Genomic DNA, 25,372 nt, shown 5'->3' on the forward strand with positions numbered 1-25,372 from the left:
GGATCCAACGAACCTTTTTAAAAAACGGCTATCCAGAGAATTGAACAATCACAAAATTGTTTCAGAGCCCGTAAAGCGTAATTTTAGTGAATTTCGACGGATTAAAGGAAGGACTTTGAATCAATGCTAGTGGCGATGTGTTTAGAAGAGGATAAGTACGAATTAGAGCGAATGCGGTTGGTTCAAGTCCATCACGGTGGTTCCATCCAATAAAGTTAGCGAACACGTTAGCGAAACAAATATACTTCGTTAACTCTGAAAACAATAAATAAGGTGCTCATTAAAAAAAGATACAGAAGACAAACGATAACTTAAGAAATGCAGGGAACCTCCGTATATGATTTTATGCAATTGTAGTGTTCAATAATTTTTTCCTGCAGACAACAAACATCAGAAAGATTGGGGAATTGGTTGAACTTTTTGTGGAAATTTCATCCGCTCATAAGGACTCCGTTTCTTTAAAGGTTGTGGATCATTTGTGATCTTCCAAACTCTTGACGTTTTACGCGATCGTTTCTGACGGGATTTGAAACGAAACGGTCTGCGAAACTCATCATTCATCATATTTTTTTCTTGTTGTATCAACTCGTCGGTACGTTTTACCGCCCTCCTGGCGCTTTTTAAGAAAAAAAAAAAGGTGTTGGTTGTATACTCTCTGACTCGACGGTGCATGTTTCTCTGTATTCATTCCTAGACCGACAGGTCCCGTACAAACATCGTCGGTTCCGTTATTTTTAAAAGTCATTGCTTTTTTCTTCTTGTTTTGTTATTGTTGCTTTTTTTTGTGTCTTAAAAATTATCAATTTTCCTTTGCGTTATCGTTGGACGCAATTTTACATATCTCTTTAAAATTGTCTAATTTAGAATTTATGTCAACAATTAGTGATATACGCACTTTCTTTCTATATTGACACTCATTAGTATTCTTTTGTCTTTGAGTGTAGATGCGCCATACCTGTTAATTTTTATTTTTTTTTTTACCGATTCCCATTGCTCATTATTTGATCGACTTTTTTATAGTTGCAATCGCTCTTGCAGCAACTTCTTTAGAATAACCTAAAATTTTTTTTTGATTACGATTTCCTTGGTTCATCCTTCTTCATGCCTTTGAAACTGTCTCTTCCCCGTGCGTCTAGCCATTCCCGTGATTCCCATTGCCAAATGGACGTACGGATGGAGTCTCCTCCTCTTGTCCTCTTGGGCCCTCCGGAAACTTCCACCGGCGCCTTGGCATCTGGTATTTTTAAACTCACAATCCTTCATCAACCGTTTGTTCATGTTCACTCATTAATACTTCAATTAAAACAGAAAATCTCTGTTCATCATCCCCCTATTTCTCATTGTGTTGATTGTGGGGGATCTACGGAAGTGTTACAAGAGTGGATGTTTATTACAAATTCCAAACTTCCCACCGGAACACACCATTGGCCGTTCAGTTGGCTTTTTCCTGGTACTCTACCTGCTACATTATCTACACGGCATATTACTGTCGAGTATTACTTGGAGGCTATGTTTTGCTACGCTACACCTGATGGAGGTCTTTCCCCTTATAAACCCGAAACCATGAAGTATCCCTTAGAGCTAAAAAGAGCTTTCGTCCCTGGCCCAGATACGATTCACAAACGGATTTTTCCTCCAACCGATCTTGTTGCTAACATCACCATGTCTAGTATCCTACACCCTCACACTGTCGCCCTAATGGAAATCACTATGACTGGTTTTGTTCAGAGCGATGGGAGCGAATGGGGAGTTACTCGGGTTACTTGGCGCTTGGAGGAACATTTAAATTATACTCCCAAGCCTTGTGACCGTCATAAAGAAAATGTCCGCTTTCGTACAGTCCAAGAGAAAAAAATACTAAGTGCTCAAGACTTGCAATCTGGATGGAAATTAGTTGATCATCAGTTTTTTTTATCTTGCCAAATTAACGCTGCAGGTTTCCGGGAACCTACTTGTGATGCAGAACTTTCTGGTCGATTTAATCTAAAAATCTCTCATTTTTTAATCATCGAAGCTATTGTTAATCGACGAAAGGGAGCAACGAGTAATATGGGAAATGCTCGTATCTTACGAGTGTCAATTCCTCAACCGCTTACAAGCCCTGCTGGTTTGGGCATTAGCTGGGATGAAGAATGTCCTCCGGTATTTGAGAGTGTAGGACCAGCTCCCCCAGCTTATTCTTGAAACAATTATTACGGTTTTTGTTTCAATAATTTTCAAAAAAAGTATTTAAATTTTTTGTTTAATTGTTCGATTTAATTTTTTTTACGATACGGTTGAGTGGGTATTTTACTAAACTCATTAATAAATAATACTGTCTCTTTCTGTCTATTTTCATGATAAAAGACTTACTTCAATTCTAGTAAATGAAATAACTAAGCTGTACTAACGTTTATGTGCAGTTGAAAATGGGGAAATAATGAACACGAGGGTAATAAATTAAATTAAAGGCGCACATAGTAGGCTAATTAAAATGAAACAGCTGTTCCCAAGAGACAAGAAAATAACACCATTACAACACAGAAATATCATAAAACAGATGTGACTTGAACAAAAGAAAGATGTTGTCCAGAAAGAATAAATTGTAAAAGTCTTTCACAATTAGTCATTATATCTGATGGTTGATCGTTAGGCAAGCCATAATGAGCCAGAAGAAATATAATATTATGGTTAAGTAGATAAAGAGCATGTTCAAATGCGTGGGGAGCTCGTGCAGCGGGATATAGAGGAAAGGAACGGTTCACTAAGTTGGGAGAAAGAGGATCCAATATTGTGGACCTAGAACCAGCTGGAGAGACAGGATAAGGAAAATCGTACTCTAAGTACTGAGATATGTTAAACGCCAAATGTGCCAAAAAGCCTATCGCAGCAGCCAGTTCCGCTGGAGGGACTGTATTTGGAAGCAGACAAAACCGAAGGTTACGTATTGTAAATAAACGGGGCTGATCATCAATTACGTGAACTGGATAAACAGTGCAAAGTTGCTTAATGTGAGATCTGGTTGCATGAGCTATGAGAATTCGGATTTCTGAACTTGTTTCCCATAACGCTTTTAACCGAGCAAAAGCTTCCTGGTATTGAGTTTCACGCAACTTTAAAAGTGCTCGATGCGTTTCCAATTGAGAGCGCTGATGCGCAACTTGATCTTTTTTCTTTTGAAGATCATCGCTTAATTTCTGAAATGCTGCTAAATACTTCGACAGACGGTAATGCAATTGAGAGAGAAGAAAAAGGTGTTTACTGTAGGTAAACTTTAAGCAATGGCTTTTTTTTGAAATCTGAGTCTCGCTCGTTACTAGGTCTTTACGAACTTTCTTCTGCGTAAGCTCAAGTTCATGAATACATTGAGAGAGATTGAGGATACGTAGTAAGGCCTGTGAAGAGTATGCGTCTTTCCGTCGATCCAACGACATCGTAGACATACTTTTATCAAGACTATCTTCGGTATCAACGGTGCGATGGTCCGTATAGAGATATACGCCGTCCGCAAAGTCACATACCAGGCCATTGCGGATTTCGCATACGGCAGATATAGGCTGTAAGTTAGTAAACAGTTATTAAAACCTTTAGAAAAAAGCAACGAACGATAGCCATAGCCAAAAGCTTAATTAGATATCGCTGTAACTTTTCTATTTTCCTTACATCATTGCCGATATGAACAAAATGCTGTCCTCCTTTTTGAATATTCCATTCTCGATGCAAACGAAAGGGTCCTTCAGCATGCGACGAGCACCAGCTTCGCAGAATAAACGAAGAAGGATTCCGATATTTCTGGAAAACCTTGCGTCGTATCTTCTCGTCTATGTAGAAAATGTGGTTCTAGAAAAAGAGATAGTTAATAAACCTTTCTTTTACATAAGAAACACCACCTACTGCGTTCTCGCTACATTCAGTAATATAAACCGGAAAACTCATACGGGGAATATGAATTGACAAAAAGACGTGGAGTGTCCCTCGTGAAATAGCATACTTAAGCTGCTCTTGACGCTTCCATAAATCCTGTGCAGTGTCTATAGTTAACGCATGTAAGTTTCGCTGATCCTGAATGTTTCTTATTTGAACCGATTTAAGCACCGAAACTCGGAAACTTCCTTGCCAATCATGAGACATTCTAACATGGCTACAAACACTCCAGCTTTTTTCTTGATAATTGAGAGATGCTCTTTCGAGACCGGTTGTTTTATTTTTACTTACGACCTTGGATGCCGGAGACTTCGGTGACTTTCCTTGTACACCGGGATATATTACCGAAGTATTCACCGAATGCAATAGACTCATTTCATGTCTTGCTAAGACAGTGTATACCTGGAAAGCTGTAAGGAGCCCTCGAAAATGAATTTTGTGCCTAAATCGCTGTATTTATTTCGACATATACAAACAAACCAAGTTTTGTTTTCTATGAGACAAGCTTTGAAACCAACACAATTGTTTCAATTGCCATTCGCAAAGAAAGAACAAGGAACTGCTCCTAACGGAATGCGCCCTGCAAGGCTTCGAAAGGATCACTGGGTTCCAATTTTGAAGGCAGATTTCGAAAATGAACGAGTTGTTACATCCGTGGTATCTCAATTACTAAATTATAGGCGATATCGGTCTGTTCAACCATTAAGTAAGGAACTGTTGGCTATGCCCATATCACAAAGAAACCGCTTTGTGATGCAACAACAGGTTCCTAACACAATTGCCGACCTAGCCGATATTTTGAGAAGAAAAAATCTTGCGAATGAATCCGTCACTATTCAATGGAAAGACCAAACGGACAGTGAATACGCCGACTGGCCCGAATGCGTCAAAATGGACTCCAAGAGGATCACTACTACTCGCGGATTCCGGCCCTCTTATCCTTCCTCTTCTCCTACTATTGAAAGCAGTGAACCAGTGGTGAATGCCTAATGCCTTTACGTGCTCCGTATGCACTTGCCAATACTGACTCTCCCCCTTTTCTCTCTTGTTGTATTCTATCTTATATACCTTTCATTTTACCCCTTTTTACCTCTTTCATTTTGGTTTTGACTCTTTCAGGCCCTTCTGTTTTTCTACATACATTTCAACATCATGTTTATGTAGGAAAATCAAAAAATAAATAATTAATTTCATGAATAAATAAAGTACAGTTATTCGGTATAGTTCTGCCAAAAAATCTATAATGCTGTCGTAATGGTCAGGCTTTTGGAGTGGATTAATCCACATGGAGGTAACCCCTTCATAAAGATAAGCAAATCATCCACATATTGTTCAGACTTGGTAAAGTTTTCATGTGTTTTGGCGTGAGGTGCCGGTAAAACAGTAAATAATACTGCTGTATTCTCTGTGTGTTCCCGAATCATTTCATTCATAACGATGTACTGGGCTCTTGAAGAAAGATTATTAAAGGTTAACTCAGCGTCTTTATCTGAATTCTCTTCTTTGCTTTCTATGCTTTGATCATCATAGTCCTCAGGTGATTGCGGTGGAGTGTCATTAGGTAATTCAACAGTACTATCAGAGTAATATCGATGAAGTTTAGGAGGAGTATAGTATTCATTTTCCATCGAAGATCGAGTAAAAGGGTGATCTGGTTTTAGGGATTGACCAAGTCGGAAACTCAAAGGAATGCTCAATGGCGGAGCAGTTAGTTGCCCAACACTAGATGATCCAAAACTGTAATTAGAAACCTTTCGTTGAATTATAGTACTTTTTGAACAGGTCGTTGAATTATTACGGTGTCTAGAAAGTTCATTCCACCAAAGATCATCTTTCAGCAGGAACTCTATATTAGCGGATTTCTCAGCTGAAATGGGCTCATTTTTTAGAATATACCTATAAGCATCTAAATTGCTCAAGCACAGACATAAGACTTTTATCTCAGCTTTCATCCGGAATGTCTCTAGTAATTGCTGCAAACTTTGTTTTTCAGCCTCAATTTCATCTTCATGTTCAACAATAGTAAGTAGCCGTAATGTGCAACCTTGCTTCCATTCAGGTGACGTATGCAATATCCAACTTAATTGGAAAACCATTGTATAAGTCTCTAAATTGGTAGCATACATGGGCCTTGTTTTGTTCCTATTTGATTCTAGATTCGACGCCATGTGTACCGGAAACATATCAATGTATCGCTTTGTTCCTTTTGTCTGAGGCCATTGCAGTCGATCAAATCCATAAGTCACCATCACGTCCACGAGACCAGCTAAAATATCTTCCAAAATTTGAACCCATTTGACAGGTAAAATTGCATGTTCGGCTATCTGAGATTCTGTCATATCTTCCGTACTTGAGGAATCATCATCATCCTTGAGACTTTTACGTTTAGCTGCATCAATTTTTTTATATCTTGTATTAATAAACGTGAGTACGGCGATATTTGGTCGTATACCTCCCAAACCAGCCGACGAAATAAGACCACGAATTCCCCACACTTCGTCTGGTGCAACAGTAAGATCAACAAACCCCTTAATATCTCTCTCAAGGATGAATTCGTGCCATAGTTGCTGCTGTTTTCTTAATTCTTCCATACTTCCCTGAAAATCCTTAGACACAATAACATGCCCCAAAATGTAAAGAGACCCTACATGGTTAGCATATGCTTAGAACTACATTTAGATTTACCTTTTTTCAAAGAATTGCAAAAGCGAATTATATTCTCCGAGCGGTTTGGGTTGTTAACGAGCAATAAAATTTGAGGACGCCAATATTTGATATTCTCTTTTGCTTTATTGGTGTGCAGAAGATACTTTCGAAGTTGGTGATAAATGATTCCTTGCGAAACATCTCCCCAATTTTTTGGGGGACTCGTGAAGTATATAACGAAAATTAGTAATCCCGCAATTAGAAACGAGGCAAACGCATTTATTCGGTCAATATAAAACATTATGCCAAATGACAAAACACAACCGAATCCGGTAGTGAACCGATTGAAGAACGAAAAGGTAGGACGAAAATTAGGAGTGCTGCTTAATCTTAATAAAAGGCAAGCCAAGTTTATAAAGCCAAAAGTTAAGAGAAAGGTCATTGTTATCATCGAAGAAAGCATGTTTATGTCCCAATAAAGACTAATTTGAGTAATGAAATAAGTTAGCAAAATGGCTCGAAATGGTATATCTTGCTGTCCAGAGCCTTTGGCAAACAGAAATAAACCAGGGATTAAATCGTCCCGGGCAATTGCTTGAAGCAGTTTTGCAGCACCAAAGATTCCCATAAAAGAACTGAAGGCACCACTGGCTAATATTCCAGAAATGATAAGCAAAGGATGCAAACTGATATGTTCAAGGACTTCCATGTCGAACAAAAGGCCTGATCGAGTAACGGATGCACCGATACAAAGGATAACAGTCAAGTATAAGAGAAACGTTGTAAATAAAGAAGAAAGAGTTCCTTTAGGAATTGCACGAGAAGGAGCCTTCAGATCACCGGACATACTCGCACCAGCTAATAAACCAGCGCTTGCAGGAAAAAAAACACCAAATGTACTTTTAAAAGACTCTTGAATGTTCGTATTTAAATCCTTTGTATATGAAGAGAAAAGGTTATCAGTTAAGGTTGACAATTTCACTCCTGTAAAAAAGAGATCTAAGCTAGGATTTTTGAAAGGACGAACCAATATAGCTGAAATAGGGATGGATATGGTAGAAAGGATGATAATAAAAAAAAGTGCGTTCGATGCTCTTGCAAATGTCGCAGAACCTAAGCAGCACAAACTGCAGCAAAGGATTAATACGACGGTAGTATAAGCAAAGTTCCACCAAAATCCTTCAGGAAAAAGTTTAATAATTGTTCCAGAATTCTTTCCGATTAAGCCAATAACGGGCTCAACAAATCCCGAAATGTTCATACCAGTATTTAGAATCTGACCGATATAAAAAATAAAGCCAATAGAACCACCCATTTCAGGGCCAATGGACCTAGAAACGGCATAATACGCACCTCCACCTCGTACCATACCATTTGTGCATATTGCTGATATCGATAAGCTTGTGAGGAATCCTATGGTGTAGCTAATAACTAGCATTAATAATGACTTTAAAACCCCTGCTTCTCCTACGATCCATGGAAACCGCAAGTAGAGCAAAATAGATAAGACATTTAAAGTAGTAGGAATAAAGCAACCTTCAAACGTTCCCAATTTTATTGCCTCTCCAGACTGTTCATTTTCAGCAACGGTAACACTTCTTGATAATGGAGGTAAATCTGAAATATTAAGACTGTTATAGTTCTCAGGTGGTTCTTGTAGTAAAGGATTAGACGATTCTAAATTCTCTTGAGTTTCCCAAAAGTGTCGAGCATTTCTTCTAGAAAGCTGGTTGGATAGAAAATCAATCACTTGATTGGATTTTGTTAACAGCCTTGCCATCTTTTTGAATTAAATAGGCGTTAAACACCAAAATCAAAGAGGAAAGTATGATTTTAATTTGCCGTCTCGGCTACTAGTCCTCTAAGTTGGTATTTTGATAGTTGGTAAACTGTGGTAGGATAGTTGAACAGTGATCCTAATGTGCGGCGGTTTCACAAGTTTTAATATCAAGCACCCAAGTTGTTGATATATATAACAAACAAAAAGGAAAGAGAAACTAGTAGTGTAGAATGAATGTAGAAGACCCAACAATGCCTTGTTGGTTCATTGAACGAAATTTATGTACATAATGTAAACATTCATAATTCTACTCAATTAATATTTAGTAACACTTAAATAGGAAGTTTAATTCAATTTTAATGATTCATAATTAGTTGCTTAAGCAATGCACTTCGTTTCGAAAGACATTTACGTTGTCAAAGTAATGAAAATTTTGAACAAGAGAGTAGGCAAACCGTCAATTGTTTACTCAGCATTTAGTCAAACATTTTTATAAAGCTTCTTGAAATAAATATTAGGCCTGTACTGAACAAAGACAATCACTGTTTATCTTTTCAACTAATCAAACATTGGTATCATTCCAAGCAATATATATATAGTTTTTTCTTTCGCTAGATGTTCTAAGTAGAAACTGACAAAAATAAACTCAATTACTTTACAGGGTCTTGCGTGGTATTGGCAGACAAAAAGTTTCCACCGCGTATTTCACCTTTGGCTTTACTTGGAAAGGTAGGGAAAAACCTTGGATCTTTTGGTCGAGGGGATTCGTAGAAAAAGGGATGTTGGAGTGCTTCTTTCGCAGAAATTCGCTTCGCTGGATCCAGAGAAAGAAGGCGCTCCATCAAATCATAACCGTTAGCTGTTAAGTTTCTAACAACATCGCGTAACCTAGGCTTTGTTTTTACCGTTGGGAGCTTTATTTTATTTGCATGAGGTAATAGTCGATATTGAGGCCATTGCTCTTCATCAGGATACCCTAAAACATTAAAAATCTAGTGGTTAGCAAACTAAAAACGAAAGTATATTGAGAAGCACATACTTTATGCAACTGATCCAGCTCATTCTTTCCAGGAAAAAGCGGAGTACGATTTAGCATTTCTGCGAAAATACATCCTATGCTCCACATGTCGATTTCCCTTCCATAACTTGGTGTCCCTAATAAAAGCTCTGGAGCTCGATACCAAAGGGTAACGACAACGCGAGTCAACTTTGGTTTTGGTTCGGACGTAGGACGAGCTAAACCAAAATCCGCAACCTTGATCTCTCCTGTGTTATTCATTAATAAATTTGACGGCTTTAGGTCTCGATGAAGATACCAATGATAATGGATGGTTGCGGTAGATGACAACAACTGAAGCATTAACGTTTTTACTTCAGATATAAGAAAATCCTCCGGCATGTCATCCAGAAGAAACTTTAAATCATGTTCCATAAACTCCATAACTAAATATATGTCTTGTAAGTCATCACCAACCACAACTTTCTTCAGTTCCATAACATGGTCATGTCGAACAGTGGATAATGAATGAATTTCCCTTAGACTCGTGATAGGAAAACCAAACCCATTAGGATTAAATTTGATTTTCTTCAATGCAACTAATTTTTCTGTCGACTTCTCCTTTGCACAATAGACAATTCCGTAGGATCCTTCTTCAATTTTGTTAAGAATTTCATAATCCTGAATATTGTCACAAGACCCCAATCGCGGGACAGTTGCTGATAAATACGACCTGTACGAGAATATATTTTTGTCTTTTTTAGTTGCTTCCTCTTCTAGTAATTCACGTTTCCGTTTTCTTTCAAGCTTGCGTTTCTTTTTCCATTCATGCTCTGACTTTTGATTTTCAGAGGCAAATTGGTCATTTTCTAAAGTTTCCCATTTTGATTTTGCCATCTTCTACCTTCTATATTTCCTAAACATAAATTAACATTCCTCTCGGTAGAGGGATCAGACAAAGATTCGCTCACAGCTGAAACGTGTATAAATGCAGGTCCGTAGTGTACTTTAGTTTACTATCTCTTAAAGCATTCTTATTTTAGCTTCTATAAGCGAATATAAGGAAAAAAATACAACAACATAGAGTTTGCATCGAAAGATATTACTCTTCCCTCGCCATGGACCATTGTAATCTCATTCACTTGTATACATCCATTCAAAGGTAATTTGTTTTAGTGAGTTACGAACGAAGCTTGGCTATATTTAAACATTCTACAAATTACTCTCTGTTCACATTTCTTACAATGATAGCTCTATAAGTTCTTACAAAAATGAAAGTCCATAAGTGGTAAGGAAGGAGAATCAATTGTATAGATACATAATGAACAAAGCCAACCACTTTTTAACGGTAAGACTTTTGTTGACGAGCACGAGCACCGTGACCACCGAACTAAATATAGAGTTAGTAAACAAAGAAGAAAATAGTGAGTACCAAAACTGTCGTTTTGAATTCTCCATAGCAAATCACTTACCTTCTTGGGCTCCATGCGACGAGGGTCGGCAACCAACAAAGTACGGTCGTAAGTGACGAGGGCCTTCTTGAGTTCAGCCTTGGAGTGCTCGTCAATGAACTTTTGGTAGTAAGCAACGATAGCCTTGGAGATGGATTGACGGATGGCATAGATTTGAGAAACATGACCACCACCAGAAACGCGGACACGAATGTCAACGCCGGCGAACTTATCAGCACCAGCAACCAAAATGGGCTCATAAACCTTCATACGCAAGATTTCGGGTTGAACGAGAGAGAGAGGGGCTCCGTTGACTTTGATCAAACCCTTTCCGGCCTTGCAGTGAGCGACAGCCGTGGCATTGCCTTTCTTTCCAAAGCACTGAACTGACTGCATATTGGCTCGTGGATGGTGGTTCTACTGTGGTGAACTGCTGAATGAGAAAAGTTTCGACTTTGGGATCCACTCGTAAAAGCAGTCACAGTTTATTTTTACGAATAGAATACTTGGCTAGGGCACACTAATAGCAATAGTGTAGTGTAACATATGAGAGTTAAAAGATTAATATGAAAGAATGCCTTCTATGTAGTGATGAGTTTGTTTGGTTTGTTTACATTAGAAAATCCTAACAGGAACAAAAAAAAAGTTGTAGGATGGAAGTTTTTGAACTTGACTATTTCTCACTAATAAAGGGCTTGAATTGCCTGTTTCTATGCCTTTTGGGGTCCTCCATTTTCTTGATATAGCTCAATCTATTAATATGATCAATAAGGCATCATTTTTCCTCCCAAAAGACACAGTAAAGAAATATTCATATTTTCAAAAATAACGAAAATAATTCTTAATTTGTCATAGCTCGTCAGGCGTGCAAATCTCAAGGTCATAACACTTATATTTTTTTGTTTACTCCTATGAAATGCTACCTACAAGTTCAAGAATCCAAATACGAAGATAGTAGAAAAAAAAAACTTTGTTTTTATTTTTATTCATTGATTCTTATTTTCTCTTTCGTTCTAGCGAACCTCTGAAGATGCCAGGTGGTTTTTTCTTCTAAAAAGATTAATAAGTAAACAAAAACGGTGGACCCTATATGGAAGCCAAGTATTTGAGAAGGATTTTATGACATGAAATTTTCCTTTATTTCTTTTTTGATAAAGTAGGCTAATTTAATACAACACTAATAATAGAAACCAAAATCCGAGGAAACATTTTTAGTAAAGGTTAGCCTAAATAAACGTGACTTTATGTAGTCAAATACATATATTTTCTTCAGATGAAAATTACAACCCAAGTTTCCTTAAGTTAAGAAACAGTTCCACAATATCTTCCTTCCTGCAGCAGCCACTGCAGGAAAGGTTTTTTAATTTTCTCACTTCATACTTATTGATCTATTCAACTTGCATTTTTCAATCTTATACAATCCTACGTACCTTTGAACCGGTCCTTACCTACTAAATAAAAGAGACTTTACAATACTCACTCTTTACAATCTTTCATCTACTTTTGTATTATATCTGCACTTTGCATATTTCAGCAACATCATAAGAAAGGATTTCGATACTTTATTTTATTGTGTGAATACCTACCATCAAATCAGTTGGTACCCTTTTGTAACAGCAATACATAAGGTATTGCACATATACGACAAGAGATTTGATAGTAATAATCCAAAAGTCCCAGAACCCAAAACATATTTAAAGTCTGCGACCACGGCGACCACCCTTTCTGCGAGTAGAGTCGGTAGGGATGGGAGTAACGTCTTCGATACGGCCAATACGCATACCAGCACGAGCCAAAGCACGCAAAGCGGCTTGAGCACCAGGACCAGGGGTCTTAGTAGCAGTACCACCAGTAGCACGGATCTTGATGTGAAGAGCAGTAACACCAACTTCCTTGCACTTGACAGCAGCATCCTGAGCGGCCAACATGGCAGCATAAGGAGAAGACTCATCACGGTCGGTCTTGACCTTCATACCACCAGTAACACGGGTGATAGTTTCCTTACCGGTCAAATCAGTGATATGGACGAAGGTATCGTTAAAAGAGGCGAAGATGTGAGCAACGCCAAAGACGAGCTCTCCAGAGCGGACTTGAGGGCCAACGTTGGTAGCCATTTCTGTGGTTGGTTCCGGATACTTTACAACAACGTGTTTTCTTTTCTCTGTAAATTTCGTGTTACCCTACCCAAAAAACAGTCACGATATTGGGACCAAACTTTGTGACTGCTCTTGGGGAAAGTTGTGGTCTTTGATTTGGAAACCAAACTTCACCACTAGACATCCACCATCATGGCTGTAGCATCGTCAACGGTCCCTTCCAAGGAGCAAGTCTTTGCTCCCGAGTCTCTTTTGAAGAAGAAGAAGACCCAGGAGCAATCTCGTGAACAACGTGTTGCTGCTGCTGCTGAAAAGAAAGGTGTAAGTAAATGCGACAAAGACAAAAATTTTATCTGAAAGGGATGAATCAAAGCATAGTATGAAGTAAAATCTTTTTGCTTGTTTATGCTTAGCAAGCAAAAATTTCGTTTTATGCGGAAAAACAACATGATGACAAAAATTTTGGATAGCTAGCTTTGCGATGTGCTTCCAATAATACCATCTTTCGGGACTGAGTTTGTTTTTCTCTTCATTTATATACTATGTCTTATCAAGAAAGACTTGCTTTGGTTCTACTTTATTTTCATTCATAAAAATTTTATTTGAACCCTTAACTAACATCATTCTAGCTTCGCCAAAAGAAGCGTGAGCTCATTGCTAAGCGTGCTGAGGCTTATGATGTCGAATACCGCAAGGCTGAGCGTGAGCAAATTGAACTCGGTCGTAAGGCTCGTGCCGAGGGCAACTTCTATGTTCCTGACGAACCCAAGTTGGTCTTCGTTATCCGTCTTCGTGGTGTTAACAACATCCCTCCCAAGGCCCGTAAGATTATGCAACTCTTGCGTCTCATTCAAATCAACAATGGTGTTTTCGTCAAGTTCAACAAGGCCACCAAGGAAATGCTTCAAGTTGCTGAGCCTTATGTTACCTACGGTGTCCCCAACTTGAAGACCGTCCGTGATTTGATTTACAAGCGCGGTTTCGGCAAGATCAACAAGCAACGTATTTCTCTTACTGACAACTCCATCATTGAAGCAAACTTGGGCAAGTACTCCATCATGTCTGTTGAGGACTTGATCCATGAAATTTACACTGTTGGCCCCAACTTCAAGCAAGCCTCCAACTTCATCTGGCCCTTCCAACTCTCTTCTCCTTTGGGTGGCTTCAGAGCCCGCAAGTTCACTCACTTCATCGAGGGTGGTGATACTGGTAAGCGTGATGAGCACATTAACACTCTTGTTAGAAAGATGCTTTAATTTTGGTGTAGATGTTCAAAATAACTATATCTTTTCTTACTTCTATTTCATCATGTCGCATAGTTTTGTAGCAAGCATTTTTACATATTCGTATGCTTTTTATTGTAGCGTTTCATTCATTACTTTATAGATAGCGACCATCAGCTACGTTTTTTGCTTACAGGCTTCTGTTATTATAGGAGTAAATTGTTCAAGACATACTAGACTGGTACGTCCCATTAGCAATCCCTCAGATGCAACTACCCATTTTTCTCCGGTATTCTAGAAATTTGGCGGGGATTGTGTCAAAACTTGGGAGAGTTCAGACATTTCATACTGCATTAGTTACACAAGTCAGTAATGCGAGAAAGTTAGCTCGAAAACGCAAAGAAAAGCTGATTTCAGAGCAAGGTTCCGACAAACAACCCATACGTCGATCAAAGAAGCCAAAAGATGACTTAAATTTAAGAAATGAAAGCTATAAATTGGCCCAAAAAGTTGCCAAGTTAACAAAAGGAGAACAGCCAAAAGCCGCGCTAGATTTAATTTTAAAAAAATCGTTGGCTAAAAAAACTGTCGCATACAATCATTTGTTAGAATATCATTTGCGGAAGGGCGAATATAACACTGCTTGGTCTCTATACAATCTAATGAAAAAATCGATGCAAGCACCGAATGAATTCACTTACACAATTTTGTTACAGGGTTTATACTCTCTGTTGGTCAGTGATTTAGCTGTCAGTAAGGAGAAGTTGACTGAATTAATTAAAAAAGTCTACGAAAATTTATATCGACCCAATTCCGTGATAGCTCCAAATGCGATCCATATCAACGTCTTGGCTCAATGCTGTTTGAAACTTAAAGATGTCGAACTTGCGAACGATATCCTTTTACATCCCAAAACAAAATTGGACTCATCAATTGCTTCAAAATTTATGTATCTTTATCTGGATATTGCTCAAATACAGCCTGATCGTCTTGAAGAGATGCACAAGTTTTCTCGTGATTTGTGGGAATTTACAATTTCTAAGTACAAGGAAAATGAATTTGCAATTCATGAAGACCTCCTTTGCTCTTATGCAAGAATTTTGAGCACTTCTAAGCACGAAAGCCACAAGTTTTTGGCTCTGAGAATCCTACTAGAGCAAGTGGATGCTCCAGTACAGTATCCTGTTCAAGAGCCTCATCCTACGCTACCCGGCCAATGTTGTGCGGTCACTTCACGATCATTAATCACCGTACTTTTCATTCTCAGGCAACTGCGCGATTTAGCATCCGCTGACTTCTACTGGGCGTTCTACAGATCAAAGATTCCCTGGCCCCCTACGATTCAGGCCTTCCATGAACGTCTTCGACTTTATGTTGAGTTGAATCAAATGGAAAAAATTATGTCTTTATTACGTGAAATGAAAGAAGTTAATGTTTTACCTACGGCTCAAACAATTGCAATTGCTATGTCCTTATGTCTTCGACACAAGTATTCCAAATTCGCTCAAGACATTTGGGAGTTAGCTCCTCCTAATACTGAAAAAGTAAAATGGGTTAAAGATTTAGTTCCTTCTAAAGCATAATATAGTTACATTTCATATCGATTGTCTACTGAATAGTCCATGTAATCAAGTTTTGATGCCAAATTATACGCTGTATGTCAAAAATGGAGAGCACGACACTTCTTATTTATTGTAAGTTACGCGATATCACTATATTGTATCGTATCTATTCATTAGGTCTTACTCGAATTCTTAAGAAACGTACTGGATTCCAAGAATCCTTCTACCAACGCATAAATCTACAGGATGCTGCAATAATATACAAATATATAATGCAAGGATTCAACATGGGGAGGTATTACCCTCCTGATGAAGAAAATAAACCTAGAAAGCGGGCAAAAACTAAGAATGTAGTTCGATTTGAGATGCCTTTTGCAGTATGGTGCAATCAATGCGAAAATTTAATCCACCAAGGCACTAGGTTTAATGCAGAGAAAAAACAAATTGGTGCTTATTACTCTTCAAAAGTGTGGTCTTTTACTGTTCATTGTCATCTTTGCTCTAATTCTCTTGAGATACACACAGACCCAAAGGTAAGTTCCATAGCATAAGTTACAAGTTGCTAACGCAACATGTTGCTAGAACACAGAGTACATTGTTTTCACTGGGGGAAAAAGGAAAGCTGAGGCTGCCGATACCGTAACATCATCCAACGTTGCTACTGCTGAAATTCAAGATCCATTAGAGGCACTGGAAAAAAGTATCGCTACACAGAAGAAAAAAGAGACACGAAATACAGAATTGGAGTTGATTTATGAAAGAAATGAGAGGCAATGGGCAGATCCTTTTACCGTTTCCCAAAAGCTTCGAAGAGATTTTAGGGTATTGCGACTTACTGTTTCGTATAGACTACTAACATTTTATACAGATAAAAAAAAAGATGATAAAGGAACAAGAAGAAAAAGAAAGTGAGTTTAAGAAACAGGCTGGTCTTGGACTGAGTCTTTTACCTCCTACTCCTTCTGATGAAAGAATCGCTCAGCAGTTAGCTCGTCATGAGCGTACGAGCTCTCAAGCATTAACAAATCCAGATTACCAAAAAAGGTTAATGAAAAATAAGAAGGCAAAAAGGTTTGCGAGTTTCGATGATGTATTCACTCCAAGAGGTTTTCTTCGAAATGACCCTCATTTTTCGAAAATATCAATTGTGGGAGATGTAAACGAACCTAAAACAAAGGAGCAGACAAAGCATTCTGGGAACAATTCTACGAGAGCTTTGGTTGAATATGGAGAAAGTGATGAATCTACCTAATAAACCGATACAATGTCTAGCCTTATTCGATTGTATTTTGTTCTATATGCTATAATCATAAAAATTTCATTATACTTTTCTTGAGCTATAGAAACAGGGTTGTATTCCATCATTCGTATCAAATAACTCTCTTGTATTTTCTGGGGTCTTTTCTACTCATTCGAATTGGATCTCTCATTCCTTGTCCACCTTCCCAAAAAGCACTTTTTTGGCGACGTGTTGTGAAGTTTCCACAATGTGAGCATGTTCCTTCTTTGGTATACATAGATTCAAAGGAGCAATAACCGCAAATAATCCTATTTGCATACTCATATAAATGATCCTGATCGATGTCATGACACTTATCGCAAGGATAAATTCGATTACAGCATGGAAAACGAAACCCTATTATTATTAGTTGAACATTCTTTGAGAAAAATAGTGATACATACATCGATATGATTTCTTGTAGTGCTCACAAGCTCCACGATTAGGAAGAGGCGTACCCTTTACAATCCCAAGATTTTGTTTCTTGTTTCCTTTGGAAGGCTTCTTGGAACCGAGGGCTTGTTCTCGTTGTTTAAGTAACTGGAATTTTGTATCCTGATACTGAACTAATGTCCTCGTCTTACATGACCTGCAAAATTGGACCATAGGCTGCATGGAGGAAAGACCTTTAAAAGCCATTATTTGCTCATCAGTGCATTCCAAACAAGAAACAAAACAATCAATGGGTAGAACGTCAACGGGTGCACATCCGATCAAATCAAGTACACCCAATCTAGCTGAATTCACATAAACAGTTCCTGGTAACCATATGATTTGAAGACCATTATTGCATCTTGAACAGGATAATGAACATTTTTCCTGGACAGTAGCCTCATTGCCGTAGTGACAGCGAACACATTTTACCACCAATCGCAACCTTGGTGCTTTTAGTACACCAACGTTCAGCAAATTGAGGTCTGTTAATTCAAGAGTGTAGTCGTTTCCTTCAAGTTGTACGGTTCTAGCAGGTTTCGGGGTCTGAAGATTTTGAGAAGAAGTGACTTGATGAACATCATCCTGATCATGACTTTCCCTTTCAGATAACACCTGCTTAGAAATTGGACTATTTGGTTTTAATAATTCCCTTCCCAAGTCCTTTTCCTCTCTTTCATAATCTAAAGATTGTATCCTCAAATTTTTGGAGCCAGAACGGAAAACCCCGTTGGAGATATCTTTCTGTTTGATGTTCAAGTCTGAAAACTTATCTGAAACTTGGTCAATGGATTTTTCATGTCCTTTTTCAATGGTGGAAGCATCCTTTTCACCTTGTTCGTGCTCTGAAGTAGATTTAGATGAATTCAACCTTGCTTTCGCAAAAGTATCCCATTTTTGTAAGCATGAATTGAATAAGCTGGTTATAGTTGTATTTGGATTTTTGAAAGAAGAATTCACATATTCATTGACTGCGCTTTGCACATTCTCCTGGCCTTCTTCAAGAACAAATTGTACATGGTATGGTACAAGTTTATCCACAATCAGCAAAATATGGCCTTTATTTGTTTGCACTGTTAAGTAAACTTCTGTATCTGAGTCACTATGTATAAAGGCAATCCGTTAGTTATAGTACTCGTAAGGCCTATGCCTCTTCTGAATTCAACTTACACTATTTGGGGACGTAGCCTTTGACAGAATATTCTTATTTGTAAATCCCAATTCAGTGTCATTCAAACTTAGTTTGTCGTTAATCTGCGAAATACTTGGTGTTTCTGTAGTTTAGCTTTGTGTAAGCCCTCGCACCGCCAGTTGTATAATTTATATGGAGTAAACTAGCACTTCGGATATCAGATGTCCGATGATTATTTTGATATATTATTTGACAAAGCTTTCGTTTATATTCATGACGATGAAACAGTGCAAAGCTGCACATTTCGAGGACTTCAATGGCTCGAAGAGGTAGGTTTCTTCAGACAACGATTTTCAAAGCTTACAGCGCAGGCTATAAACCTAGAGAAAAATGGCTTACTTGTAAAGTCTTATATTTATTATCTGAAAGCTATCAAGCTGGCATATGAGATACCGTGCCGGTTTGAAATCTCAGTTCGATCTGCTGCTTATCCAGAATTTAAGCACTTCCAAAAGGTACGTTTTCAAGAGAGGAAATGGGATGGAACGATTCTTTTAAAATAGGTGTTTTATACGTCCTCCTACTGCAGTATCAGCAAGTTCTGCTTCCTTCTCTATACGTTAATTGTCTCTCATTAAACTAATACAAATGTAGCAAATGATGGTTTTCATTCAGAAAATACTTGCCTTAAAAAGTAGACTTGCAGTAAAACATTTCCTGCCTTGTACGTCAATCCAATCAGCCATGAAATTGGCTAAGGATAAATCGAGTAAAGTCTTATTCCTCAATATTTACTCTGAGGAAAGTTCTAAGGAGTATAGTTTTTCGGATTCAACCATCTGCATTCCTGTTAGGCTATTTTCTTCTGAATCCGTCGCTGAAGTTCATGATTACCTTAAAAGAACCCCGTTTCTTCCAAATATCGTTATATGTTATAGCATAGAAAACTACTTGGAAGACATAGATGTTTCATATCATATTTATTCTCTTCTAATATCCCTAAAATGGAAGCCTCAGTTACTTATTTCCATGTCAAATGGCCAGATTGATGAAAATAAAAACATTCCCGAATATCTGCCTATTGGTCTTACTAATCTTGGGAACACTTGCTATATGAACTGTGTTTTGCAATGTATTTTTGCATGCCGAGAGCTTATTGCCCCTATATATCAGAAATCTCCTTCCCTTGGAGCCATTAACACTGGTAATCCATTGGGATCTGGTGGGAAAATGACTTTTGCTTTTCACTCTTTGGTTAAAGAAGTTTTTCAAAGGAAAGGAAAAAGAATCATCTCTCCAAAACGATTCCTAGATATTGTTCAATCTCTAAACAGAGATTTCAGTGTAGATGGTCAGTGCGATGCTCAAGAGTTTCTAAACTTTGTACTCGATAAAATTCATGAAGACTTAAATTCGAATGCCTCTCGCATCCCCATACCTCCTCTTTCCGATGTGCAATTAAGTGCTCGAGAAAAACTGCCTCTCTCTTATTTTAGTCATGTTGAATGGAATTTGCATGTTCGACATAATCTGAGTATAGTTGAAAAGATTTTCTCTGGTCAACTTTGTAGTCGAATACAGTGTACAGTTTGTCAACGAACGTCTACTACGTTCGCTCCTTTTACTTCTCTTGCTATTCCCATTCCAGATGTACCTGGTTTTGTTAGCTTACATGAATGTCTCCGAAGATTTATGGCTTTTGAAGTTTTGGAAGGACATAACGCTTGGTGTTGCCCTGTTTGCCAAAAGCAAAGGCCAGCAAAGAAAATTATGAACATATCTCATTTATCTGATTACTTGATAATACAGATACAAAGGTTTCGCAACACGATGTTAGGCTGGAAAAAAATTGATACTCCTCTACAATTGAACTTTCGGATTCCTAGTAATATGCTCATTCCTCCTTGTTTCCAATCAGGGATAAATTATGATCAATGTAGTTACGATTTATTTGCTTTTGTCAGTCATTATGGTCAACTTGAAAATGGTCACTATACATCAAATGTTTTTAGCGAGAATCAATGGTATCGAATTGATGATTCCATCGTTCAAAGAGTGGATGGCTTTGCAGCACTTCAATATGATTTTTCTTCTTCGTACATATTGTTTTACAAAAAGAAAGAAGGCATTAGTGAATTGGAAAAATAAAGCTGAAAGCTACTACTATGGACGAAATATAGGTCATACGATCTTTTATAATGATTTAACTTTTTTTTCTTTTTTTCTGATTCCCTATGGGTCTTTTGCAAGTTCGTCCTTAACATTTATGGATATCATGTTAACTTATAGAAAAAGAGCACTTTCTATTTATAAAAATAATAAAATAAATAATTTCTTTTTAGATTCTTAGTTCTACATGAATGGGAACGGGAACTTAATCTTTAGCCCTTTTAGCGGATTTTAGATTTTGACGGGCAGAAGACTTTTTCTTTTTGAAAATTACTTTCGGCTCTTCCTCTTCCTCTTTTTGTTCTTTGACTGTACTATCTTTAGAGCTTTCCTCTGAGTCTAAACTTTTTTGCCTTACTTTAAAATGAAAGGAAGCCTTCTCTTCATTTTCGATAGATTCTCGATTTCTTTTTAATGAAGAGAAATCCTCTTTTTCTCTAGATTTTGAAGTATATCCTTCCTTCTTCTCTTTTTCTGAATTAGTCGATTCGTCATATTGAATGGCTTGAGTCTGTGTAGGAATGTAGCTAGTTGAAGAAGAGACAGTTTGATTACTATCAGAAATTTCCCAATCGTCTAGTGTATTTTTCTTTTTTGCAGGATGTAGTTTATGCCTCTCTGTCTTTGGTTTTTCATAAGATGCATAGAACGGCTCTGGGGTATAAGCAGGAATCGAAGGCGAGCTCTCTTTAGCTTGACTTAACCGCTTCAGATTAGATGAATGAATATCATCCATAAACCGCTTTAATGCATTCCTGTGCTTAAAACTCTGTTCATGTTCCCGTCGAATGAGCTGAGTATCTGTAACAAACTAAGTATAGCATTAGTATACTTGGAATGTAGCTAGCATTGCTTAACTTACTGTTTGACAGTATTTACAAAAATATTTGGGAATGCTTTTCCAGTATTCGGCCATGGCTTTTATGTTGAAAACCAATCCTCAGTTTCGTCTGTCCACCAATGCTTTAACAAAACGGTTTGAGTTTATAAATTACAGAATGACAACAATTCCAATAACATATGACTTATTATCTTCAATAGAGCCCAGAAAATGGTTAAGAAATACAGAATCAGGCGGTGAAATTACTTCTGTAAGTTTCGACGACAGTGGAGAACTTTGTTTGGCGTCTTCCACAGATGATTCATTAAAACTATACAATTGTGTAACAGGAAAGTAAGTCAAATAGCTGAAACTTTTTATAAAAAAAATATTTGCTTCTAACGGATTTATGTTTATTAACTTCAGTAGATTCATCAAAGAGCTCGCCAGTAAGAAATATGGTGCACATTTGGGTCGGTTTTCTCATCATTCTAATTCTCTAATTCATGCTTCTACTAAAGAAGATGACACAATCCGCTACCTTGATGTAGTTACGAATCGATATCTTCGGTACTTTACCGGGCATAAACAAGCTGTCACTTCTCTTGATGTTTCACCTTCTGATGAAATATTTCTTAGTGCCTCGATGGATAATACGATACGACTATGGGACTTTCGTTCTCCTAATTGTCAGGTATGATATGTGTCGGTAGCAAAATTGATGATCCTTGTACTGACTTTGTTTAGGGATTACTAAATGTGAGCTCGCCTGTTGTGGCTGCCTTTGATGCTACCGGCTTAATTTTTGCATCTGTGAGTGAAAGGAAATATAAGATCTCTCTTTACAACATAAAGACTTTCGATTCACGGCCATTTCAGGAGATTCCCTTGACATTCCTCCCTCCCCATGTAAGCATTTCGAATATAGAGTTCAGTACTGATGGAAGATATATTTTGTTGACTACTGGAAATGATTACCATTACGTGGTAGATACTTATAGTGGACAGGAATTGTTACGTGTACCAGCTAGGACAAATGCTAAAAGTGCTAGTAAAAGCCTTTCTTTTTACTCTTCTGCTTGTATGTCTCCAGACAGTAAATATTTATTTACTGCAAATGATGAGAAGCACCTGGCCATCTACGAATTGCCTGAGATGAAATCATCAAATCAACATTCCGACACTTGGAATATGCATGAACTAATGGCACAGGTCAAGGATACAATACCTTCAGTTCCGCAAAGCTGTATTCCTGTGACTCAAAAAGTAGAATGTCCTGAAGTGCCTTCTATAGTCCGTTTTAATCCACGGCATGCCCAACTGGTGACCGCTCATTCAGGCGTAGTATTCTGGGCTTGATCAGGTATATGGTTTACTCCATCAGTCAAAATATTTTTACGATGAAGGGTATAAGGTTAATCATACATCTTTTTTAGACATCAGATTAAAAATAATAAAGAGAAGAAAAATTAAATATGCAACCAGTCATGAACGAATTTTCGAAATTTTACAGAGCCTTTAAGGGAAGACTTTTTTCTTTCTTGTAGGCAATCACGCCTCAAAACAATTATTTTTCCAGCCATATTACTAACGATGATAATATCAATGGGGCGTAGATCAGCGGTTTTCTCTGAAACTTTGGAAAACGCACTTTTCCAATTCTTTCCAGGAAAGGAATATCCTTCCGAGCGGGCAACCTCTACAGCTGTTCTCGAGGGGGCAATGATCGCAGAGGTAAGTCTTTCTGTGCAAATTCGAAATGTTTCCATTGGCAAATGACGCACAACCCCTCTTCGTTTACTTGTTGAAGACAGAAATTTGTATGGGAGATGCCATAATGTAACTTCGTTGGAGTCGCTTCTGCTAATAATATAATTATTGTCTTCGTTGAGACGAGAAAGTACTTGCCTATTTATGCGGTGATCCTGATCCACTTTCAAAATCAAAGATCTATTTTTAACATCAAAAAGTCGAATAGAACTGTCGTTTGTGGAAACCAAAACATACGCTTCGGAATCAAGTTCTCCAGGGGTGGCATTCGTACATTGTAATCCAGTTATTCTACTTTTTCTATTTCGTGAAGATGACCGATGAATGAGCCATGAAGAAACGTAACGAAGTTGTTCTGTTTCAAACAATGCACACATTCCGTAAAACATCCCGACGATTATCCGCTGACCATTAGGTTGAAAACAAATGGCTGAAATTGAATATTCTAATTGATTCCATTGCAAGGTTTTGTGCTCTAAGACAGACCATAGCTGGATCCGATGGTCCAATGTACCTGATACAAAGAAACGATCATCTGTTGGGTGAAAAGAAACGCATGTGACTATTTCATTATGTTGAAAGATGGCCAAGCATCTGTTTAGTCTAGGATGCCAAAGGCGAACGGTACGGTCGCTGGATGCTGTTAGCAAAAAGTCGTTTTTGCTCCAAGATACGCAAAGAACCTCAGCTCGATGGCCAGTACAGCTTAAAACTGGTTCTGGCTCAAAGATACTGAAACCGCTAAAATAAGATTCTTTCCTTTTAGTCTCTTCTTTAAAAAAAGAACTACGATCTTTTTTAGACTCAATGACTTTCCATACTCTAATATTGGAGTCCTTTCCTGCGGTCGCTAGGTATTTCCCACTTGCACTAACTTCAGAAGCCCAGAGAGAACTCTTGTAATTGGATGGATCATACTTATTAAAGCGTTTCCCTAATCTCTTTCTATGATTTGGTATTTCAGTGGAACCAGTATTTATCACTTGTGCGACAAAAATCTTTTGGCTAAGTGTCATTTCTTTTTTTGGCATTCGCCTCTTATGAACAGGAACATAACGTAGATGTTCTCGACTTGATACGGGATGATTTTTATGTTTAGGGTATAGGGATTGAATTTTTCTTTCATCAAGCTTCGTTGGCGACTCCTCTTCATCAGCAACCTCAGCAGCAGTAGAGGAAGAATTTACAGACGTGTTGGCCAAACTGATATCATCCGCCTCATCTGATTCATTTTCAGACTGGCCGTTTAGTGAGGATGAGGTATTCGGGGAATCATCATCGGAATCATTATCAATTGAGTAATCCGTATTTTTCTCTTCAGTATTTCGAGGAGCCACAGTCAACAGATTTGGTCGAGTAGGTCGTTTTGGTAGTCTCTTCGCATTAACAGGGCTTCTTCTTTTAGGAATTCCTTCGTGGCTTGATGGTGTCTTGCTCCGCTGCGGGTCTTCTAACATATTTTCCTTGATGTGCCCATCTTGCAAAAGAAGTTCCATTATGGATTCCACATGAATGAAAATCTGTTTTGCATAGGACTCTGTTGATGATTGCTGATTCGGACAATGTTAGTACACCAAGGTGATGATTTAAAAAAAAAAAAAAAAAGAAAAATGATGATCTTTAGACACCAATGAACTTAATTATAATACAATTACCTCGAGTGATTTTAGTAAGAGTAAGAGTGGAAAAGGAGTAGAGAAAACCAATAATTTTCTATCCAGCAATATGTCTAAAATATGATACGTTCCGAGCCTTTTATTTTCTTTATTCCTTTATAGTATTGGTAGAAAGTAAATTAATTGCCATAGACTTTATCGATAATTATTCCTTTTGCTGAGAATGATCGCAGATTTGTTGTTGCTACTCAATTTGTCACTATGATGTGAACATTTAGTTTGAAGGCTGTATTGTGAATAGAGACGATTGCAGACTTTAGGGATGGTCACAGTATCAGGTAAAATTTATGTTCTTTTGCGTTGTTCTACTGTTAACTAAGAATGAGCGTGCAAAAGGTTTCTTTCTGTTTTTCTATAGCTAAGCTAGAAATAGAAAATGTCTCTTTTAGAACCATGAATAAGATGTAATCTTTAAATATTAGCTACATTTCAACTT

The 25,372-nt window shown here is 37.8% G+C and overlaps 15 protein-coding genes across 15 annotated transcripts; 7 read left to right on the forward strand and 8 right to left on the reverse strand.

Annotated features, from left to right (window-relative positions):
- Positions 1-384: 384 nt before the first annotated feature.
- SPOG_04654 (endocytosis regulator) lies at positions 385-2,415 on the forward strand. Its single transcript, XM_013167345.1, has one exon. It carries the CDS (start codon positions 1,102-1,104, stop codon positions 2,182-2,184), a length of 1,083 nt encoding a protein of 360 aa, XP_013022799.1. The 5' UTR covers positions 385-1,101; the 3' UTR covers positions 2,185-2,415.
- On the reverse strand, positions 2,287-4,310 carry SPOG_04655 (autophagy specific phophatidylinositol 3-kinase complex subunit Atg14). Its single transcript, XM_013167346.1, has 3 exons — positions 3,874-4,310; positions 3,643-3,819; positions 2,287-3,536 (listed from the first exon to the last, which is right to left on the reverse strand). The coding sequence occupies exons 1-3, from the start codon at positions 4,276-4,278 to the stop codon at positions 2,529-2,531; spliced, it is 1,590 nt and encodes a 529-aa protein (XP_013022800.1). The 5' UTR covers positions 4,279-4,310; the 3' UTR covers positions 2,287-2,528.
- Positions 4,311-4,332: 22 nt separating this feature from the next.
- Positions 4,333-4,893, forward strand: SPOG_04656 (Mhr1 protein; the record flags this gene model as incomplete). Its single annotated transcript, XM_013167347.1, has 2 exons — positions 4,333-4,560; positions 4,615-4,893. The coding sequence occupies 2 exons, from the start codon at positions 4,333-4,335 to the stop codon at positions 4,891-4,893; spliced, it is 507 nt and encodes a 168-aa protein (XP_013022801.1).
- Positions 4,894-5,021: 128 nt separating this feature from the next.
- SPOG_04657 (arginine transporter Can1) lies at positions 5,022-8,579 on the reverse strand. Its single transcript, XM_013167348.1, has 2 exons — positions 6,589-8,579; positions 5,022-6,547 (listed from the first exon to the last, which is right to left on the reverse strand). Exons 1-2 carry the CDS (start codon positions 8,327-8,329, stop codon positions 5,142-5,144), a joined length of 3,147 nt encoding a protein of 1,048 aa, XP_013022802.1. The 5' UTR covers positions 8,330-8,579; the 3' UTR covers positions 5,022-5,141.
- A 174-nt stretch (positions 8,580-8,753) lies between these two features.
- Positions 8,754-10,477, reverse strand: SPOG_04658 (cmgc/cdk/pitslre protein kinase Ppk23). The gene is made up of 2 exons (XM_013167349.1): positions 9,369-10,477; positions 8,754-9,321 (listed from the first exon to the last, which is right to left on the reverse strand). The coding sequence occupies exons 1-2, from the start codon at positions 10,221-10,223 to the stop codon at positions 8,980-8,982; spliced, it is 1,197 nt and encodes a 398-aa protein (XP_013022803.1). The 5' UTR covers positions 10,224-10,477; the 3' UTR covers positions 8,754-8,979.
- A 135-nt stretch (positions 10,478-10,612) lies between these two features.
- Positions 10,613-11,219, reverse strand: SPOG_04659 (40S ribosomal protein S16). Its single transcript, XM_013167350.1, has 2 exons — positions 10,799-11,219; positions 10,613-10,716 (listed from the first exon to the last, which is right to left on the reverse strand). Exons 1-2 carry the CDS (start codon positions 11,171-11,173, stop codon positions 10,669-10,671), a joined length of 423 nt encoding a protein of 140 aa, XP_013022804.1. The 5' UTR covers positions 11,174-11,219; the 3' UTR covers positions 10,613-10,668.
- Positions 11,220-12,254: 1,035 nt separating this feature from the next.
- Positions 12,255-12,977, reverse strand: SPOG_04660 (40S ribosomal protein S14). The gene has a single exon (XM_013167351.1). It carries the CDS (start codon positions 12,889-12,891, stop codon positions 12,472-12,474), a length of 420 nt encoding a protein of 139 aa, XP_013022805.1. The 5' UTR covers positions 12,892-12,977; the 3' UTR covers positions 12,255-12,471.
- Positions 12,978-12,985: 8 nt separating this feature from the next.
- On the forward strand, positions 12,986-14,174 carry SPOG_04661 (60S ribosomal protein L7). Its single transcript, XM_013167352.1, has 2 exons — positions 12,986-13,194; positions 13,503-14,174. Exons 1-2 carry the CDS (start codon positions 13,066-13,068, stop codon positions 14,127-14,129), a joined length of 756 nt encoding a protein of 251 aa, XP_013022806.1. The 5' UTR covers positions 12,986-13,065; the 3' UTR covers positions 14,130-14,174.
- Positions 14,175-14,223: 49 nt separating this feature from the next.
- On the forward strand, positions 14,224-15,742 carry SPOG_04662 (uncharacterized protein). The gene has a single exon (XM_013167353.1). The coding sequence runs from the start codon at positions 14,363-14,365 to the stop codon at positions 15,677-15,679; it is 1,317 nt and encodes a 438-aa protein (XP_013022807.1). The 5' UTR covers positions 14,224-14,362; the 3' UTR covers positions 15,680-15,742.
- Positions 15,743-15,878: 136 nt separating this feature from the next.
- Positions 15,879-18,326, forward strand: SPOG_04663 (complexed with Cdc5 protein Cwf16). Its single transcript, XM_013167354.1, has 3 exons — positions 15,879-16,191; positions 16,241-16,480; positions 16,527-18,326. The coding sequence occupies exons 1-3, from the start codon at positions 15,931-15,933 to the stop codon at positions 16,908-16,910; spliced, it is 885 nt and encodes a 294-aa protein (XP_013022808.1). The 5' UTR covers positions 15,879-15,930; the 3' UTR covers positions 16,911-18,326.
- On the reverse strand, positions 16,927-18,721 carry SPOG_04664 (zf-CHY type zinc finger protein). The gene is made up of 3 exons (XM_013167355.1): positions 18,540-18,721; positions 17,342-18,471; positions 16,927-17,294 (listed from the first exon to the last, which is right to left on the reverse strand). Exons 1-3 carry the CDS (start codon positions 18,599-18,601, stop codon positions 17,029-17,031), a joined length of 1,458 nt encoding a protein of 485 aa, XP_013022809.1. The 5' UTR covers positions 18,602-18,721; the 3' UTR covers positions 16,927-17,028.
- Positions 18,254-20,939, forward strand: SPOG_04665 (ubiquitin carboxy terminal hydrolase Ubp4). Its single transcript, XM_013167356.1, has 3 exons — positions 18,254-18,830; positions 18,873-19,016; positions 19,156-20,939. Exons 1-3 carry the CDS (start codon positions 18,723-18,725, stop codon positions 20,647-20,649), a joined length of 1,746 nt encoding a protein of 581 aa, XP_013022810.1. The 5' UTR covers positions 18,254-18,722; the 3' UTR covers positions 20,650-20,939.
- On the reverse strand, positions 20,687-22,234 carry SPOG_04666 (WW domain-binding protein 4). The gene is made up of 2 exons (XM_013167357.1): positions 21,533-22,234; positions 20,687-21,481 (listed from the first exon to the last, which is right to left on the reverse strand). The coding sequence occupies exons 1-2, from the start codon at positions 21,584-21,586 to the stop codon at positions 20,876-20,878; spliced, it is 660 nt and encodes a 219-aa protein (XP_013022811.1). The 5' UTR covers positions 21,587-22,234; the 3' UTR covers positions 20,687-20,875.
- SPOG_04667 (Set1C complex subunit Swd2.1) lies at positions 21,299-25,054 on the forward strand. Its single transcript, XM_013167358.1, has 3 exons — positions 21,299-21,844; positions 21,920-22,184; positions 22,238-25,054. The coding sequence occupies exons 1-3, from the start codon at positions 21,564-21,566 to the stop codon at positions 22,847-22,849; spliced, it is 1,158 nt and encodes a 385-aa protein (XP_013022812.1). The 5' UTR covers positions 21,299-21,563; the 3' UTR covers positions 22,850-25,054.
- SPOG_04668 (WDR44 family WD repeat protein) lies at positions 22,480-25,154 on the reverse strand. The gene has a single exon (XM_013167359.1). The coding sequence runs from the start codon at positions 24,754-24,756 to the stop codon at positions 22,960-22,962; it is 1,797 nt and encodes a 598-aa protein (XP_013022813.1). The 5' UTR covers positions 24,757-25,154; the 3' UTR covers positions 22,480-22,959.
- Between the last annotated feature and the right edge of the window lie 218 nt (positions 25,155-25,372).

This window comes from Schizosaccharomyces cryophilus (assembly GCF_000004155.1).
Source record: "Schizosaccharomyces cryophilus OY26 unplaced genomic scaffold supercont4.2, whole genome shotgun sequence".
Taxonomy (NCBI): domain Eukaryota; kingdom Fungi; phylum Ascomycota; class Schizosaccharomycetes; order Schizosaccharomycetales; family Schizosaccharomycetaceae; genus Schizosaccharomyces; species Schizosaccharomyces cryophilus.